At 43.5% G+C, this 15,315-nt stretch overlaps 1 protein-coding gene across 2 annotated transcripts in view; it reads left to right on the forward strand.

The window, feature by feature from the left end:
• LOC138755551 (EMILIN-2-like) overlaps nucleotides 1-15,315 on the forward strand; it is a 112,904-nt gene that overhangs the window by 31,956 nt on the left and 65,633 nt on the right. For both annotated transcript variants that reach the window (XM_069921742.1, XM_069921741.1), the window contains exon 4: nucleotides 1,481-3,418. In XM_069921742.1, coding sequence (XP_069777843.1) covers nucleotides 1,481-3,418 — 1,938 coding nt within the window. The remainder of the gene's footprint in view (nucleotides 1-1,480; nucleotides 3,419-15,315) is intronic.

Genomic DNA, 15,315 nt, shown 5'->3' on the forward strand with positions numbered 1-15,315 from the left:
ATTAATGTGTAAATTCAACACATATGCTTTCAGGGTAGGTGTAATTGAGCAGATTGAAAATTGGATGACCGACAAACATTATCCTACAGAGTTGATTTTTATCAGATTAAATATCTTCAAATAAATCCAAGAGATTATCTTTTAGTTCCAAGAATAACTATTTATCATTGCCTTCATGTGAAATGTTAATAAATTACAGCTCATAGTGACTGTACATGTTTCAGTCGTTGAGCATTATTTTCCACAAATGGTCCTGAACCCTTATGCACCATCCAGAGTGGTTATATTTTGAAAAGAGATACATTGGAAGATGAATATAATAGCTCAAAGATTATTTTATTCTGTGTGTGGATTCCATGTGCTAAACAGCATTAAGAAGTTTTCCTAGCTCCTTCCTGGGTGTTCTCATTCCAGTGATTCAGAGATTCCATCTCCTGATGGGAAAGAAGGACCATCAGTCGTCAGTAGATGATCCATCCCTCTGAATACTTTGGCACTGAGCCCAAACCAAAGTGACAATGAATTCACATCTTAGGTAAATGAGTGCATGGCAAGGGTTAGTGAATGAGTGCAATAATTGTTACAAGTCCAAATAAGGTCATCCCTTTTAACTCCAAATAATTACATCTGTGCCTAAAATTCATTAGATACTCCAATGTCATCACTAAAGTATCATTGTTCTGGGCTTATCACATTGATGTGTCTATAAATGAGTGGATATCCTTCTGAGGATATTTCAGCAATAATGCTGTACCTATAGGTCAGGTTTGGGTAAGGATCACAGATTTATCTTCCCCAAAGGTCATTACTGATCACTATTAGTCATAGAAGATTTAAAAAAATTATTGCTTATATTTTAAATTCCAAGATTCTGCAGTAGTATTTGACATTTTCTCGGAGTCTTTCATCTATATCTTCTGCCATCATGCTACATTTCCCTGGAATGCTGTAGCTAACAACACTGTGAAAATATTTCAGCCCAAGATTTGTCACGTTTAATGAGACTGCTCTCCTTCAGCTTCTTCAGAAATTTTTAAAAGTTTATTCATGTACAGAAGTCGGTCTTTACTGTTGGGCCAATAATTTCTAACCATCCCTAATTGCACTGGAAAAAGTTGGGTGATCCCTTCTCGTGAACCACTGCAAATCCCCTTGCAGGCAACCTCCACCAATACTGTTGGGTGAGGAGTTCTAGAACCTGCACTCTTTGGCGGGCATTAGGTGTCAGGAACATCCTTGACAGGACTTGAGAAGGAAATAGATGGAAATTCAAACATTTTGGAGTTTGTGAGTTCACTCTGCAGGATGTAACTGTATCCTTTTTAATTTGTTAAATTCCATTAAAATATTATTAGTTTGTGTGCTAAATGCAAGTCTAATTGTTTAAAAGTTCACACTTTTTAAAAAAAATAAATGTTCTCTGTTGATGTGAATGTACGTATTTTCTGGAGATATAATAATGACACTATGTTTTATTCAGTTCCTGAGTCAGGAGGGAGCCAAAGACATAAGGAACCATCCACTGATGCCCAAAGCCGGAAAATCCAGCAATTGGAATATGAAGTACAACGTCTTAATCAGGTTCTGGAAAAGGTGGAGGCTTCAATGACAGGACTGGGTGAAAGTCTGAGGCACACTGTTCAGGAAGATACCAGCAAAACACTTGCAACACTGTTGAGCAACCTGAGACTCTCTGGCAGTGGTGTTGGGTTCGAGACTGTCCATGGTTCAACTGTCCAAGAGAATGGAGATGTATTTAATCAATCAGAAATGGGTGAAATGATGTCTAAATTAACAGAGGTTAAGGACACACTAAAGACCAAGAGTGATATGCTCGATGAACTACATGGAATGGTGAGTGGGCACGATGGGCAACTGAAGCAGCTAATGGAAGCAGTTCAAGGACCTATTTCTACTCATTCTCCTTTTGCCAATGGAGACTTTTATCAATCTTATATTGATAGCAAGTTTGAAACTCTCAGGGATCAGCTGATGATTGGCATTGACATGAAATTTGCAGACATGAAGAACTCCTGTGAGTACAAATTAATGTCTCTCAAGGAGCAGTGTGATGAAAATGAATTGCAATATAAGAACATGGAAAAATTATTAGACGAGAAAGAGGATAAACTGAGAAAGGAGATCTATGACATCAGGAATCTTCTGCAGCAAACACCAGGCCAATCAAACTGTTGTGGTTCCATTGGCACCTTAAAACGCCGATTGAATGATATTGATAAAAGGGTCTATAGAATCGCAGATGCAAACCAGGCATTAAATGCTAGATTGGACAATGAAATGGAGCGTTTTACGACCCTTAATCTCGAAAATCTTTTTAGTGAGAGACTGGAAGAAATAGAATCTAGAATAAATGTAACAGAGAGGAATGCTGAAGTGCATTGCTTTTATATTGAGTATAGTCTGAGAGCACTCATTGAAACTGAAGTTGACGGTGTAAAGGAACTGCTAAAGAAGCAGATCCTGTTGTTACGGGACAAACATGATGACGATTTGGCACTAATCGGCAATACAACTTTCAGTGCTGTCTTAGGCAGTGAACTAGAATCACTACTACAGAGCAATTTGAATTTGAGTAATGATCAAATCAATAATATGATGGAGCATCTTGAGAACAGGTTGCAGGAATTAGAAATTGTGTGCCAGAATGGTTGTATCTCTGATACAACAGAGATGAAGATCATCAAAAAAGATTTGGAAACCTCCAAGAACAACCACAAGGAGTTGTTATTAAAAACAGAATTAAACTCATTTCTTTTGACATCTCTGAACAGTACAGTTCGTGAAGGTCTCAAAAAAGTGAAAGAAAATACAGACTTGGAAATGACACAAAGAGAAATTAACAAATTAAAGCTTGCCTTGGGCACTGTTGAAGATGTTGTACAAACACAGTGGGAAGGTCTGAACAGGAGCACTGAAATACTCTTAACTGTCGAGTCCACGTTAATGAAGAAGCAGCAGGAGTTCCTGGATAAAATTGACAAACTACAAGAAACCGACAGAAACTTGGAAACCCAACTGCACAAGAATGGAAGCCAGTTCAGTGAAATGAAGGAACAACTGGATCAGCTAACAGGTCAGATGGCTAAAGACATTACTAAATGTAAACATAGTACCCAAGGCATCCAGAAAGAAGTCTCCCATCTTGATAGCAAAGTTGCACACATTGAGAATGTTTGCAGTAAGCTAGATAATATTTCAGGCAGCCTACAGCGGATTAAAGATGGTTTGAACAGGCATGTCAGCAGCCTTTGGAATGATGTCCATCAGATCAATGAAACTGTGAGATCACACACTACAGACATCGTCATGCTGAAGACTGCTGCTCGCCGACTCCAAATTCAAGGCCCCAAAGTTATGCCCAAAGTTGAAGATCTCCTTCCACTTCAGCCCTTACCAGGTAGGATTTATTAACTTGGACACATTTTCTTTCTTTCTTGCCAGGTTACTTGAAATTAAAAATATTTTGTCTCTGGTTGAAGAACATATGTTTTGTCTTTTACCAATTGTTCACAACATGCTTATCTATCAGTAAAATATTGTCAGCACATCTGATATTTTGATATTAAAGTAGTTTTAGATCTATTGTACTTTACTATACTGTACTTTAATGTTGTGTGAAGTGCTTAATTCATGATAGTTCACAACATAACCAGCATTAATATATGGATGTATATGTGTCAGTGCCATCATGCTGGTTTTAATTAATTTAACATGTTCTCTTCCAGCATAGCCTGGCCCTGGAAGAACAAAATCTGTACTTGGTGGTAATGAAAGCCTTTCGTATTTCACATTTTATTTCTGAAACTCTGGCTCAGACAATACTTTTCGTTCAGTATTCTTTTATAAATAAATGTTACCTCTTTAACCCCAGCAGTATTTTGCAGAAACATCAATAGAAGAAATAGATCCAATCCAGCCCTTAATTTTATTCAGAAAAAGTACAGTGTCTGAGCCAGAACCAGGATCTAGTAGCAGATACAGATGTTTTTGTAGGGCAAGATTTGACGATAAGACATAGGAACACAAATAAGCTATTTGGCACATTGAGTCAGCCCCACCAGTCAATCATGAGCTGATCCATTTTCCCCACTGTCTGGCTTTCTCCTCATAACTTTTGATGGCCTATCTATGTACTGATAATAACCACACCAGCAGTGTGAGTAGAAGACAGCTTTAATAAACTAATATGTACACAGAGAGGTCTTGTCTCTCTGCAAGATGAACCTGGGAGGCTGGACTTCTTTATATACAAGGTCACCGGGGTGACCCCGGTGATCTAATGGTGTAATTGCATATCACCACATTCACCCCCCCTTAAAAAAATTGTTATTCCCCCCACCCCCCCACCTCCTTCCCTTGTTTGTAAGATCATATCCAAAATTTTTTGTGGCTTCTGTTGCCTTCTGGACCTCCTCGGTAGTGGCATAGGGGTGGAGAGTGCAGTCTGCCTTTCGGCCTTTCTTGGTGAAGGTGTGGGAGTGGGATGTACTAGATGGCCATGTGGCCAGGGGATCCTCTTGAATGTGATTAGGTCCTGCCATCAAGTCTAGGGCGGTGATATTTTGTGGGGCGGGCGTACCCAGGGTCCTGATTTCCGGGGTGGGTGGTATAGTCCTCTGGGGTGACTCGATGGATGACTGTTCTAGTGACTGCTGCTGCGCTCCTTGTTGATCCGTAGACATCTGTATTTCCTCCGCGTTGTTCACACATCCGGCCGGCGCGAGATCCCTGGTGGCCACAGAATCTTCTCTTCCATCTGAGAATGTGACAAAAGTGTACTGAGGGTTTGCATGCCTCAACTCCACTTTGTGGGGTCTGCAGTGCTTCAGGAGGAGAACAGGTCCCGGTGTCATCATCCATTTAGGCAGTACTGTGCCCGTCGTGGCTTTCCTTGTAAAAGAAAAGATACGCTCATTGTGGGGTCATGTTAGTGGCAATACACAACAAAGAACATATAGAGTGTAGGGATTCTAGGAACACTTCTTGCCATCTAGTAACAGGCAGGTCTTTTGCTTTTAAAGTCAAGAGGACCGTTTTCCAGATGGTGGCATTTTCGCTTTCAATTTGTCCATTCCCCATGGGATTGTAACTTGTAGTGCGGCTGGTAGCAATCCCTCTCTCATGCAGGTACTGCTGTACTTCTGCGCTCATGAATGCAGCACCCCTGTGTGTGTATGTAGTTCAGGTACCCAAATTTTATAACAATGCCTGCTGATACATCAGAACACGGGATTGCGAAGGGGAAATGGGAATATTCATCTATTACGTTTAGGAAATAGACATTTCTATTATTGGATGGGAGTGGGCCTTTAAAATCGAGGCTGAGGCGCTCAAAGGGTTTGGTAGTTTTTATCAGGGTGGATTTGCCTGGCCAGTAAAATTGCGGTTTGCATTCCGCACAGATGGGGCAGCTTTTGTTCACTGACCTCACTTCCTCTACCGAAAATGGGAGGTTTTGGGTTTTAATGAAGTGAAACAGTCTAGCGACCCCGGGTGGCCCAGCTCATCGTGTAAGCTCTGCAACTGGGACATGTGGTTAAGGATGGCACAAGTGCCTCTGGACAGCGTGTCCAGGGGTTCATTGAGTCTCCCGGGACGGTATAGAATGTCATAGTTAAATGTAGACAATTCTATCCACCAGCACACAATTTTGTTGTTCTTAATTCTCCCCCTGTTCTGGTTATCGAACATAAAAGCCACAGACCGTTGGTCCTTGATGAGGGTGAAGTGTTTGCACGCCACATAATGTCGCTAGTGCCTTACTGCTTCCACAATGGTTAGGGCCTCCTTCTCTACTGCTGAGTGTCTTACCTCTGACCCCTGTAGGGTTCGCGAGAGAAAGGGCATCGGTCGTCCGTCTTGGTTTAGGGTGACTGCCAGAGCCACATCGGATGCATCCGTTTCTACTTGAAACGGGATCGACTCATCCATGGACCACATGGTAGCTTTAGTGATATGGTCCCTAATGTCCCTGAATGCTCTGGTGGCTGGTGGGAACAGTGGGAAAACTGAGGCTTTTATAAGTGGGCAGCCCTGTCGGCGTAGTTGGGGACCCGTTGGGCGAAGTAAGGGAACAGTCCCAAACACCTTTTTAGTGCTTTCAGCGTGTGTGGCACTGGGAGATGCAGGAGAGGGCGCATACGGGCTGGGTCTGGAGTGATTTCCCCGTTCTGCACTATGTAGCCCAGGATTGGCAACTTCCTGGCGCTAAAGACGCATTTGTCCCTGTTGTATGTTAGGTTCCTTTCCTCATCTGCCTGGAAGAAGTGTTTTAAATTTGAGTCATGATCCTCCTGAGTGTGGCCACAGATTGTCACGTTGTCTAAGTAGGGGAACACTGCTTTCAGTTAGAACTCATCTACTATTCGGTCCATTTCTCTCTGAAACAGGGACACTCCATTGGTGACACCGAAGGGGAGTCACAGAAATTGATACAGCCTGCCATCTGCTTTATGCGATCGCTGTTTCTAATGGGCAGTTGGTGGTATGCTGCCTTCAGGTCTATGGTGGAGAACACCTTATACTGTGCAATGTTGTTGACCATGTTTGCTATGCGTGGCAGAGGTTAGGCATCTGATTGTCTGGCTGTAATCCACTACCATGTGCAGTTTTTCTCCTGACTTTACTACAACCACCTGGGCTCTCCAAGGGCTAGTGCTCTGCTCTATGATGCTCTCCTGTAGTAGCCTGCACACCTCTGCCCTAATGAAGGCTCTGTCCCTCGGGCTGTACCTCCTGCTCTTTGTGATGATTGGTGTGCATTCTGGGGTCAGGTGTGTGAACAGCGGAGGGGGTTCTATGTTCAGGACAGACAGGCTGCAGTGTTGATTCTTCATAAGGCGTAGTGGGGGGCTGAGGCACTATTGTAATGCTTTCTAACTGGCACTGAAAATCTAACCCCAATAGTACCGGGGCACAGAGGTGAGGGAGTATTAGTAATATGAGCCCTTCGTATTTTGTGCCCTGGATTTCTTGAGTAACCCTGCAAAACTGTTTTACCTCAGCCGCAAGGCTGCTGGCTGCTAACAGGATCTGGTGCTCACTCGGGCATGTGGGGAGGGTAAGGCGGTTGACTAACCCTTGGTCAATAAAACTTTCAGTGCTTCCACTATCTCTTGAGCAATTTACCCTCACATCATTAATTTTGATGCACACAGTGGCATCAGATAAATTGTATGGACTTGCCTGCTTCATGCGTAGGGAAGCAAGTCTGGCATGTCCTTCGTGTCCTTCCATCCGATATTCATCTCCTGAAGACTGTGTCCTCTGCTCAATAGCATTTGTCCAAGATGGGCGGTTGCACATGGAATTTTTCTTCTGTTTGTGGAGAAAGAAGAGCTTTCCCGCCTCTCATTAGCATAAGAATGGGCCTTGGCTGTGGCCTTGGGGCTTCTGCAGACTTTTGCATAATGCCCACGTTTTCCACAGTTGGAACAGACATTTTCTCTGGCAGGGCAGAGTGCTCTGGGGTGTTTTCTTTGACTACAGAAGAAGCACTTTGGACCCTCAAGGTGCTGCTGCTGTGAATTCCTGTGAGGCAGCATACTTTTCTTTTCGTGGGGCTAAAGAGTCCAGCAGTGTGACGTTTGTCCCAGCCCCAGGGTCCTGTGAGTACTCCTCCAATTCTTTCCTGGTGCTCTCTAAAGCTTCTGCAATAGTCTCTGCCTCATCTAGCCCCACCATCCTTTCTCCAGCAATCGATGTCTTGTCTCAGTGGACCATATACCCGCAACAATTCTGTCCCTAATAAGGTCCTCCGTATACTCCTGAGCTGATACTGCTTTAAAGTTGCAGCCTCTCTCCAGGTCTTTCAGAGAGAGTATAAAGTCTCTGTCAGACTCCCCTCCTCGTTGTGACCTGGTCATGAGCCTGTACCGGGAGTGGAGTTCACTATGCCCCTTACTGTAATGCCTCTGTAAAGTGCTCATTGCCTCTTGGTAGGACCTGGCATCCTGTATAAGGGAGTAAGGGTGGTCTCCCAGCTGTGCTAACAGCAGCATTAATAGCTCTTAATCCGATGCCTCAACACCCTCCACATAATTCAGAAAGCATTTCTGCCAGTGGCCAAAGTGTGTGCCTGCTCCGGGATTTCTGGGGTTGAGCTCCAGCCTGTCTGGTCGCAGCACATTGCTAAGCCGCAGTCTCTGGTCCCTTAGGTAATGTGGGGGCACCCCAGGGGTCGTTCCTAGTCTTCACGTGGTCTCTGGGTCTAGATGTAGCAAAGGCAGACTCTGGGGTACTGGGAGCTGCTTGTTGAGCCTCTGTGGGGCTTGTGTCTGCTGGAGGAGTAACCTGGGTGCATGGGGCTGTTGGCTGAATCTCTGGCTTTGGGAAGTTTGCAGTGGGCTTGGGCGGATCCCAGCGGTAGCGTCAGGTCTCCGTGGTACTGGGGAATCTGCTGCTGGTGGAGTGACAGTAGTGGTGTCTGCTTTTCCTGGCTCTGGAGTGGCTAAGAACGACTTGTAGTGGCCCCTTTCTGATTGGACCGGGGTTTAGGGTCGGCAGCACCTGTACCGGTGAACCCACAGGCAGGCAGGGCTCTTGGCCGTTTCTTACCTGCCCTATTGAACTTCTGTGGTCTTCCCTGCATTCCACCATGATTCCAGTACAGCGGTCCCTCGCCATCTCTGTCCTCGGATGCAAGTACATGCTAGTTTTCCCCTGATTCTATTCCTTAGGAAGAGTCTCCAGGTAGTCGGGAATGCGTGTTGGAGCAGAAGCAGCTTCTATCCTAGTAGCTATGATATTATTTTATTAAATTGTACTGACAATAACCACATCAGCAGTGCGAGTATAAGACAGCTTTAATAAACTAATATATACACTAAGAGGTCTTGTCTCTGCAAGACAAACCTGGAAGGCTAGACTGTAGATTTGGACTGCTTTATATACAAGGTCACTGGAATGACCCCTGGTGACCTAGTGGTGTAATTACATATCACCACAATCTAATCAAGAACCTATCTATCTCTGCCTTCAATACACCCAATTACTTGGCCTCCACAGTGACCTGTGGCAATAAATTCCACAGATTCACCACCCTCTGGCTAAATATTTTTCCTCCGCATCTCTTTTAATGGACACCCTTCATTCCTGAAGTTGTTCCCTCTTGTACTAGACTCCCCCACCACAGAAAGCAACCTCTCTACATCTATTCTGTCCATGTTTTTCAAGCATATGGCATATCCTAGGGCAGGGGTGTCAAACTCAAATTCACGGAGGGCCAAAATTAAAAACTTGGACTAAGTCGAGGGCCGAACTAAATATTTATTGAAAATTTTCAACAACATCTGCATGTTTTCTCTTCTTTCAAAATGTAATGTTAAACTTTTTCTTATTAAAATAAATGTTTAAAAATAGTTTTGGATAAACTCTTTCCCGAAGCATTAACAAATGAGAAATAAAATATTCAATAAATAATATTTCTCTATAGAGGATTTGTCAAATGTTGCTAGTGTGCTGTCGAATAGTAAAATCTGAGGGCTATTGAGAATGTGGGAGAATAACATGATTCCTGAAACAATCAAATGGGTGACTGATTGTGGGCATGAACTCTAGCAGGGTTATTTGCCATGCCCTTTTTCCATTGGTACAGATATCCTTTGATTTACACACTTTTCAAGTTTTATGCCTAATGAGCTTGTATCCAGGTGCAGGACCATTTTTAACCAGGAATATATTTATCACTGTGACATGAAACTATTGGAAGATCGTTTTATCCTGAGATTAAAGTTCATAATACTTACTCAGGCCTGTGTGCGAGAGGGCGGGGTTTGCGGGCGATCGGGTTGGACAACGACAGTGCGGAGGCATCGGCTCTCGCTGCAGGGCGGCATCTCGGCGGATCAGCGGCCCCGTCACCGTGAGTCGCGGGTCGGCCTGCGGCAGGGAGGTGGAGTGGGCAACGGTCCTGGCGAGGTCAGGCCTGAGGCCTCCAGTTCCGGGCACTGGGAAGCGGCCTTGGCTTCCCCTGACACAGGCCAGGCCCCAAAACCAGAGTCCACGGTGAGACCCTGCAACGTAAACAGAGGAGGTGGGGGCGATTAGCAGGCTGACGCCAATGCATTCTGGGATTTGTTGTATTACTGTGCATGCGCTATATTGGCGCGGCGGCCAGTGGGCCACCTCTAATACATTTTTGAAATGATCTTGTGGGCCAAATATAATTATATCGCGGGCCAAACAGAGTTTGACATGTATGCCCTATGCCATCGGAACTCTGTAATTAGTAAGGGATTGCTTAAGGTGGGATGTGAGTGGGAAGGAAAGGGTGAGAATCACTGCTCTAGACCCAATTGTTACTGAAATATTTTGCTTGAGAAAAATTGTCATTGGCCCATTTCCTTTAGTGTTCTGAAACCGTGCACATGACGAGTCAATGAGGGATGATTAAAGCAGTGGTCTTCAAACTTTTTCTTCCCACCCACAGACCACCTAAAGCAATCCCTTACACAGAGCACCAATGGCACAGGGACTCGAGTGGAAAGAAAAAGGTTGAGAACTGTTGTATTGTGGTAACTCAACATCTGATTAGGTTAATTGTTAGGCAAGTGGTCAGAGAAGGACCCTCCCCCACCCCAAGAAAGGCTTAAATCACAGGAACAAAATAAGCTTCCATCTCAGTGCTCCCAATCTTACACACAGTCCTGATGTGAAATGTGGGGTCGCAGCTCCATGTTCGCCTGAGTTCAGGTGCTGTCTGTGTGGAATTTGTACGCTCTCCCCTTGTCTTGGACCAACAGGTCGGTCGCCTGACGAAGGCACCTGAACCCCCCGTTGAAACGCCGGCGTCCAGGGCGGTGGAGGAATTGGCTGAGAAGAGCGCGTTGCCCCCACCCCCCTCCCATGGTTGGAGAGGGATTAAACTGCGATCTCACGGCGCCGGGCTCGTCTCCAACAAAAGGAGTGGGAGGCAGGGTCCGCCGCGCACGGAGCGAGGGGGAAGGCATCGCCAACGAGACGTTCGGTCCGGCGTCGCCGCTGAAGCGCAGACCCAGCGAGGATGGTCCCCAACTCCAGCCGCGTCTGTGTGTCCGGGAGCCGGGCGGGCTGAGTGCGGCGCTCCGATCCCCGGGATTCAGGACTCTGAGATCCCTCCACGCCTCCGGCGTCTTCATTTTCACCTTCAGTGTGCATGCGCTATACTGGCGCGGCGGCCAGCGGGCCAACTCTAATATATATTTAATATGATCTTGCGGGCCAAATATAATTATATCCGCGGGCCAGAGTTTGACATGTGTGTCCTAGGGCATACCCAAGCTTGGAATTTCACCCATCTAGTTCCTACCTTGTTAAAATGTGGGGGAGGGAGTGGGGTTGTTTCTTTTTAATGGTTATTTGGTGTACATTGTATTTGCATAAATTCATTGCTTGATTTTTAAAAAATATAATGCTTCACAGTTACAGATTTCTAGTTCTATAAATATCTAGTTGTGATTTCCTGTTGTTGTGCAGTTCTGATGTATGTTTTGGCTGGCTCCCCTATTATCAAAATGAAGTCCCTAATGCTCTTTTTCTGACTTAAAAAAAATTTAGTATAGTTGAATTTTTATAAAACAGGTTCCTTCCTTGCCTTTGGAGTCCTCCAAGAGGAAGCTGAATGATATATTTCAGGTCTGAAAATTCTGTGCTGATGAATCTTCCAAGATGGATTGGTGGCACCATATTCTTCCCATCACAGATACTCCTTATCTGTAACATTACCCCCTGAAATCCAATTCTCCTCTTCATACTGATGGAATTCTTCCACATGCTTGGTTAATGATGGCTTTAACGATATCCTTGGTGGTCTCCTGTCACTAGTACTGCCAATATTTGCTTGTTGCGTCCTATTCGAATGACATTTTATTTCAAACTCACCTCCAAGCTTCAAATGAAAAATTATTGCCTTGTTGATTCCCCTCATTGCTTCTTTTGACTGTGACCTTTACTTGCTTTGACTAATTTGCTCAAGACTAAATTTGACCTTTTGTTCAATATTCTCTCCAAACTTCTTCAGTCTGAAGAAGGTTTCACTTTAAGCATTCTAATATTACTGCTTTTAAAAGCTTGTTTTCATTCAATATCCCTCACCAATTATCCAGTTAATCCTTTCTAATTAAGTAATGTATGGGTGATAGTTGAAGGTATTTGATTAAAACATACGATCCTGAGGGGTCTTGACAGGGTAGATGTGGAGTGATCATTCCTTGTAGGGGTTGACATTCTAACAACATTCTAATTCCTTCTCTTGCAGGAGAATTGAGAATTTGGGATTATTAGTTAAAAATAAGCGATTGGCCCTGTAAACTAGAGTTGAGGTGCAAATCTCTTTGAGGGTCACGTGTCTTTGCAACACTCATCCTCAAAAGGCAATGGAAGTAGAGAATTAATGCATTTAAGAAAGATGAATCCTGCACTGTCTGTAAGGACTTTGTATATTCTCCCTGTGTCCGTGTGGGTTTTCTACGGGGGCTCCGATTTTCTCCCACTGTTCGAAAAGTACCGGGGGTGTAAGTTATTTGGGTGTAAATTGGGTGGCACAGACTCGTGGGCCAAATTGGTCTGTTTTTGTGCTGTATGTCTAAAATTAAAATATGAAAGATGACTATTGTAGTCAGCAGGGGGGAGTTGAATATTCTGTTAGATCAATCATACATTATTCATGGTAGTCAGGCTTGAGGGGCTAATTCACTTACTCCTGCTTCTAGTTCAAATATTTCTGTAGTTGAATCTTAGCTACTTCCTGAATTCTTTGGTAATTAAATAAGGCAATTATATTCGAGGCCCAATACACCTGGACATGCAGAATTCTATATAAAGCTATATATCCTTCGTCAATTTCATCTTCCAAAGAATTTTCTGTTTAAGATATTCTGAAGATTTAGTATTCTTTAAAGTAGAAACTCTAGGTGGCTCTAAGCACAGCTTGCAATATGCTTCAAAGTCTGTTTGTTTTGCATTCAGTCCTCTTAAAACCTGTTTTTAATAATTTCACAGCCACAGAGATCTGTCTGATCTGTTGAGGTTATAATTTTGTTTTGAACTTGGTCAACCTTTCATCCAGTGTACTGGTAGTCCAAGTTTCTGCAGGTGTGGATTTTTTTCTCTAATTTTAGTTGCTTAAAACCTTGCTAAAGGATTGATCCCATGAACTATCAATCAAAACCACAGAAAGCACGGAAGGAATGTGGAGGAAGTTTAGGAAACCCTTGTACAGGGTTTAACATAGGTTTGTCCCACTTGGACAAGGAAAATATGGTAGGAAGAAGGAACCGTGATGGACGTAACGAGTCAAAAGGAAGAAGGAAATGTACATTAGATATAGGAAGCAGGAAACAGGAAGGGCTCGTGAAAATTATATTGTAGCCAGGAAGGAGCTTAAGAACGGACTTAGGAGAGCTCGAAGGGAACATTAAAAAGCCTTGGCATGTAGAATTAAGGAGAACCCCAAGGAATTATATGCGTATGTGAAGAACAGAAGGATGCCGAAAATGAAGCTGGGGCCGCTAAAGGATAAGGGAGGAAACGTGCCTGGTGGCAGAGGAGGTTGGGAAGGTCATAAATTAATACTTTGTGTCAGTATTCACAAGAAAAAAAGGCCTTGATCATGGTGAGGTGGAAATTGAACAGGCCTGTGTGCTGGGCAATGTGGATATTAAGGAAGCAGAAGTGTTAGATCTTCTTAAAAACATCAAGATTGATGTCCCCGGTGTAGGATGTGATATACCCCAGGCTGCAGGTGGAGGTGAGAGAAGAGATAGCTGGGATAGTAGCTATGATCTTTGAATCCTCTTTGGCTGCAGGTGAGGTGACGGAGGATTGAAGAATGGCAAATCTCATCCCCTTGTTTAAAAAAAGGTATTGAGTAGAATCCTGGGAATTATAGGCCGGTGAGTCTTACGTCAGTGGTGTGTAAACAAATGGAGAGGGTTCTTAAGGAGAGGATCAGTGAGCATTTGGAAAAGTACTGTCTACTCAAGGATAGTCAGAATGGCTTTGTGAAGGGTAAGTTGTGCCTCACGAGTCTAATTGAGTTTTTTGAGGAGGTAACAAAAGAAATTGATGAAGGTAGGGTGGTAAAGGTAGGGAGTGATCGGCGTGGTTTAGCTATATCTGTAGCCAGTGGGCTGATAACGCCTCAAACCGTGCATCTTGGCGCCTCACAGTTGGGCGGGCAGCAGCCTCCTTTGAAGAAGACCGCAGAGCCCACCTCACTGACAAAAGGCAAAGGAGGAAAAACCCAACACCCAACCCCAACCAACCAATTTTCCCTTGCAACCGCTGCAATCGTGTCTGCCTGTCCCGCATCGGACTGGTCAGCCACAAACGAGCCTGCAGCTGACGTGGACTTTTTACCCCCTCCATAAATCTTCGTCCGCGAAGCCAAGCCAAAGAAGGTTTTTTTTAAGTTTTTTTTAATTCAGATTTGTTTTTTCTTCTTTTTTGGGTTTTTTTTTCTCTCTTTTTTCATATATTGTTATTAATTATATCTTTTTTTAGAGATAGTTCACACCCTAAACTGATCAAAATTTTTTTTTATGATATATTTTTATTCTGTAATATTATTGTTTAATATCTCTGTATTAATTCATTACTTACTATGTATTTTTTTTTATATCTCTTTGAACTGTATGTGTTTATAAATTATAATAATAATAAAAAGATTGAAAAAGAAAGAAAGGGTGGTAAATGTAGTCTACATGGATTTTAGTAAGGCATTTGACACGAGAGACTCATCCAGAATGTCTTAAGGCATGGGATCAATGGAAACTTGGCTGTATGGATAAAAAAATTTGCTTGTAGGAAGAAAACAGAGAGTAGTAATGGAAGGAAAGTATTCTGCTTGGAGGTCAGTGACTAGTGGAAAGTCACAGGGATCTGTTCTGGGACCCCTGCTCTTGGTGATTTTCATATATGACCTGGATGAAGAGGTGGAAAGATGGGTCAATAAATTCGTGGATGATACGAAAGTTGGAGCTGAAGGTTGTTGAAGGTTACAAGAGTATATAGACAGGATGCAGAGCTGGGCAGAAAAGTGGCAGATGGATTTCAATCCAGATAAGTGTGAGCTGATGCACTTTGGAAGGATAAACCAGAAGGCTGAGTACAGGGTTAATGGTTGGTTACTTAAGAATGTGGATGAATGTCTCTCAAAGTCATTGCACAGGTTGATAGGAAAGTTAAGAAGGGAATCTGGGATGCTGGGATTCATTAATAGGGGGATTGAATTCTGGAGTAGAGAGGTCATGTTGCAACTCTACAAATCTCTGGTAAGATCACACTTAAGTATGTGTTTAGTTCTGTTCACCTCAT

Source organism: Narcine bancroftii, chromosome 2, assembly GCF_036971445.1.
Source record: "Narcine bancroftii isolate sNarBan1 chromosome 2, sNarBan1.hap1, whole genome shotgun sequence".
Taxonomy (NCBI): Eukaryota; Metazoa; Chordata; class Chondrichthyes; order Torpediniformes; family Narcinidae; genus Narcine; species Narcine bancroftii.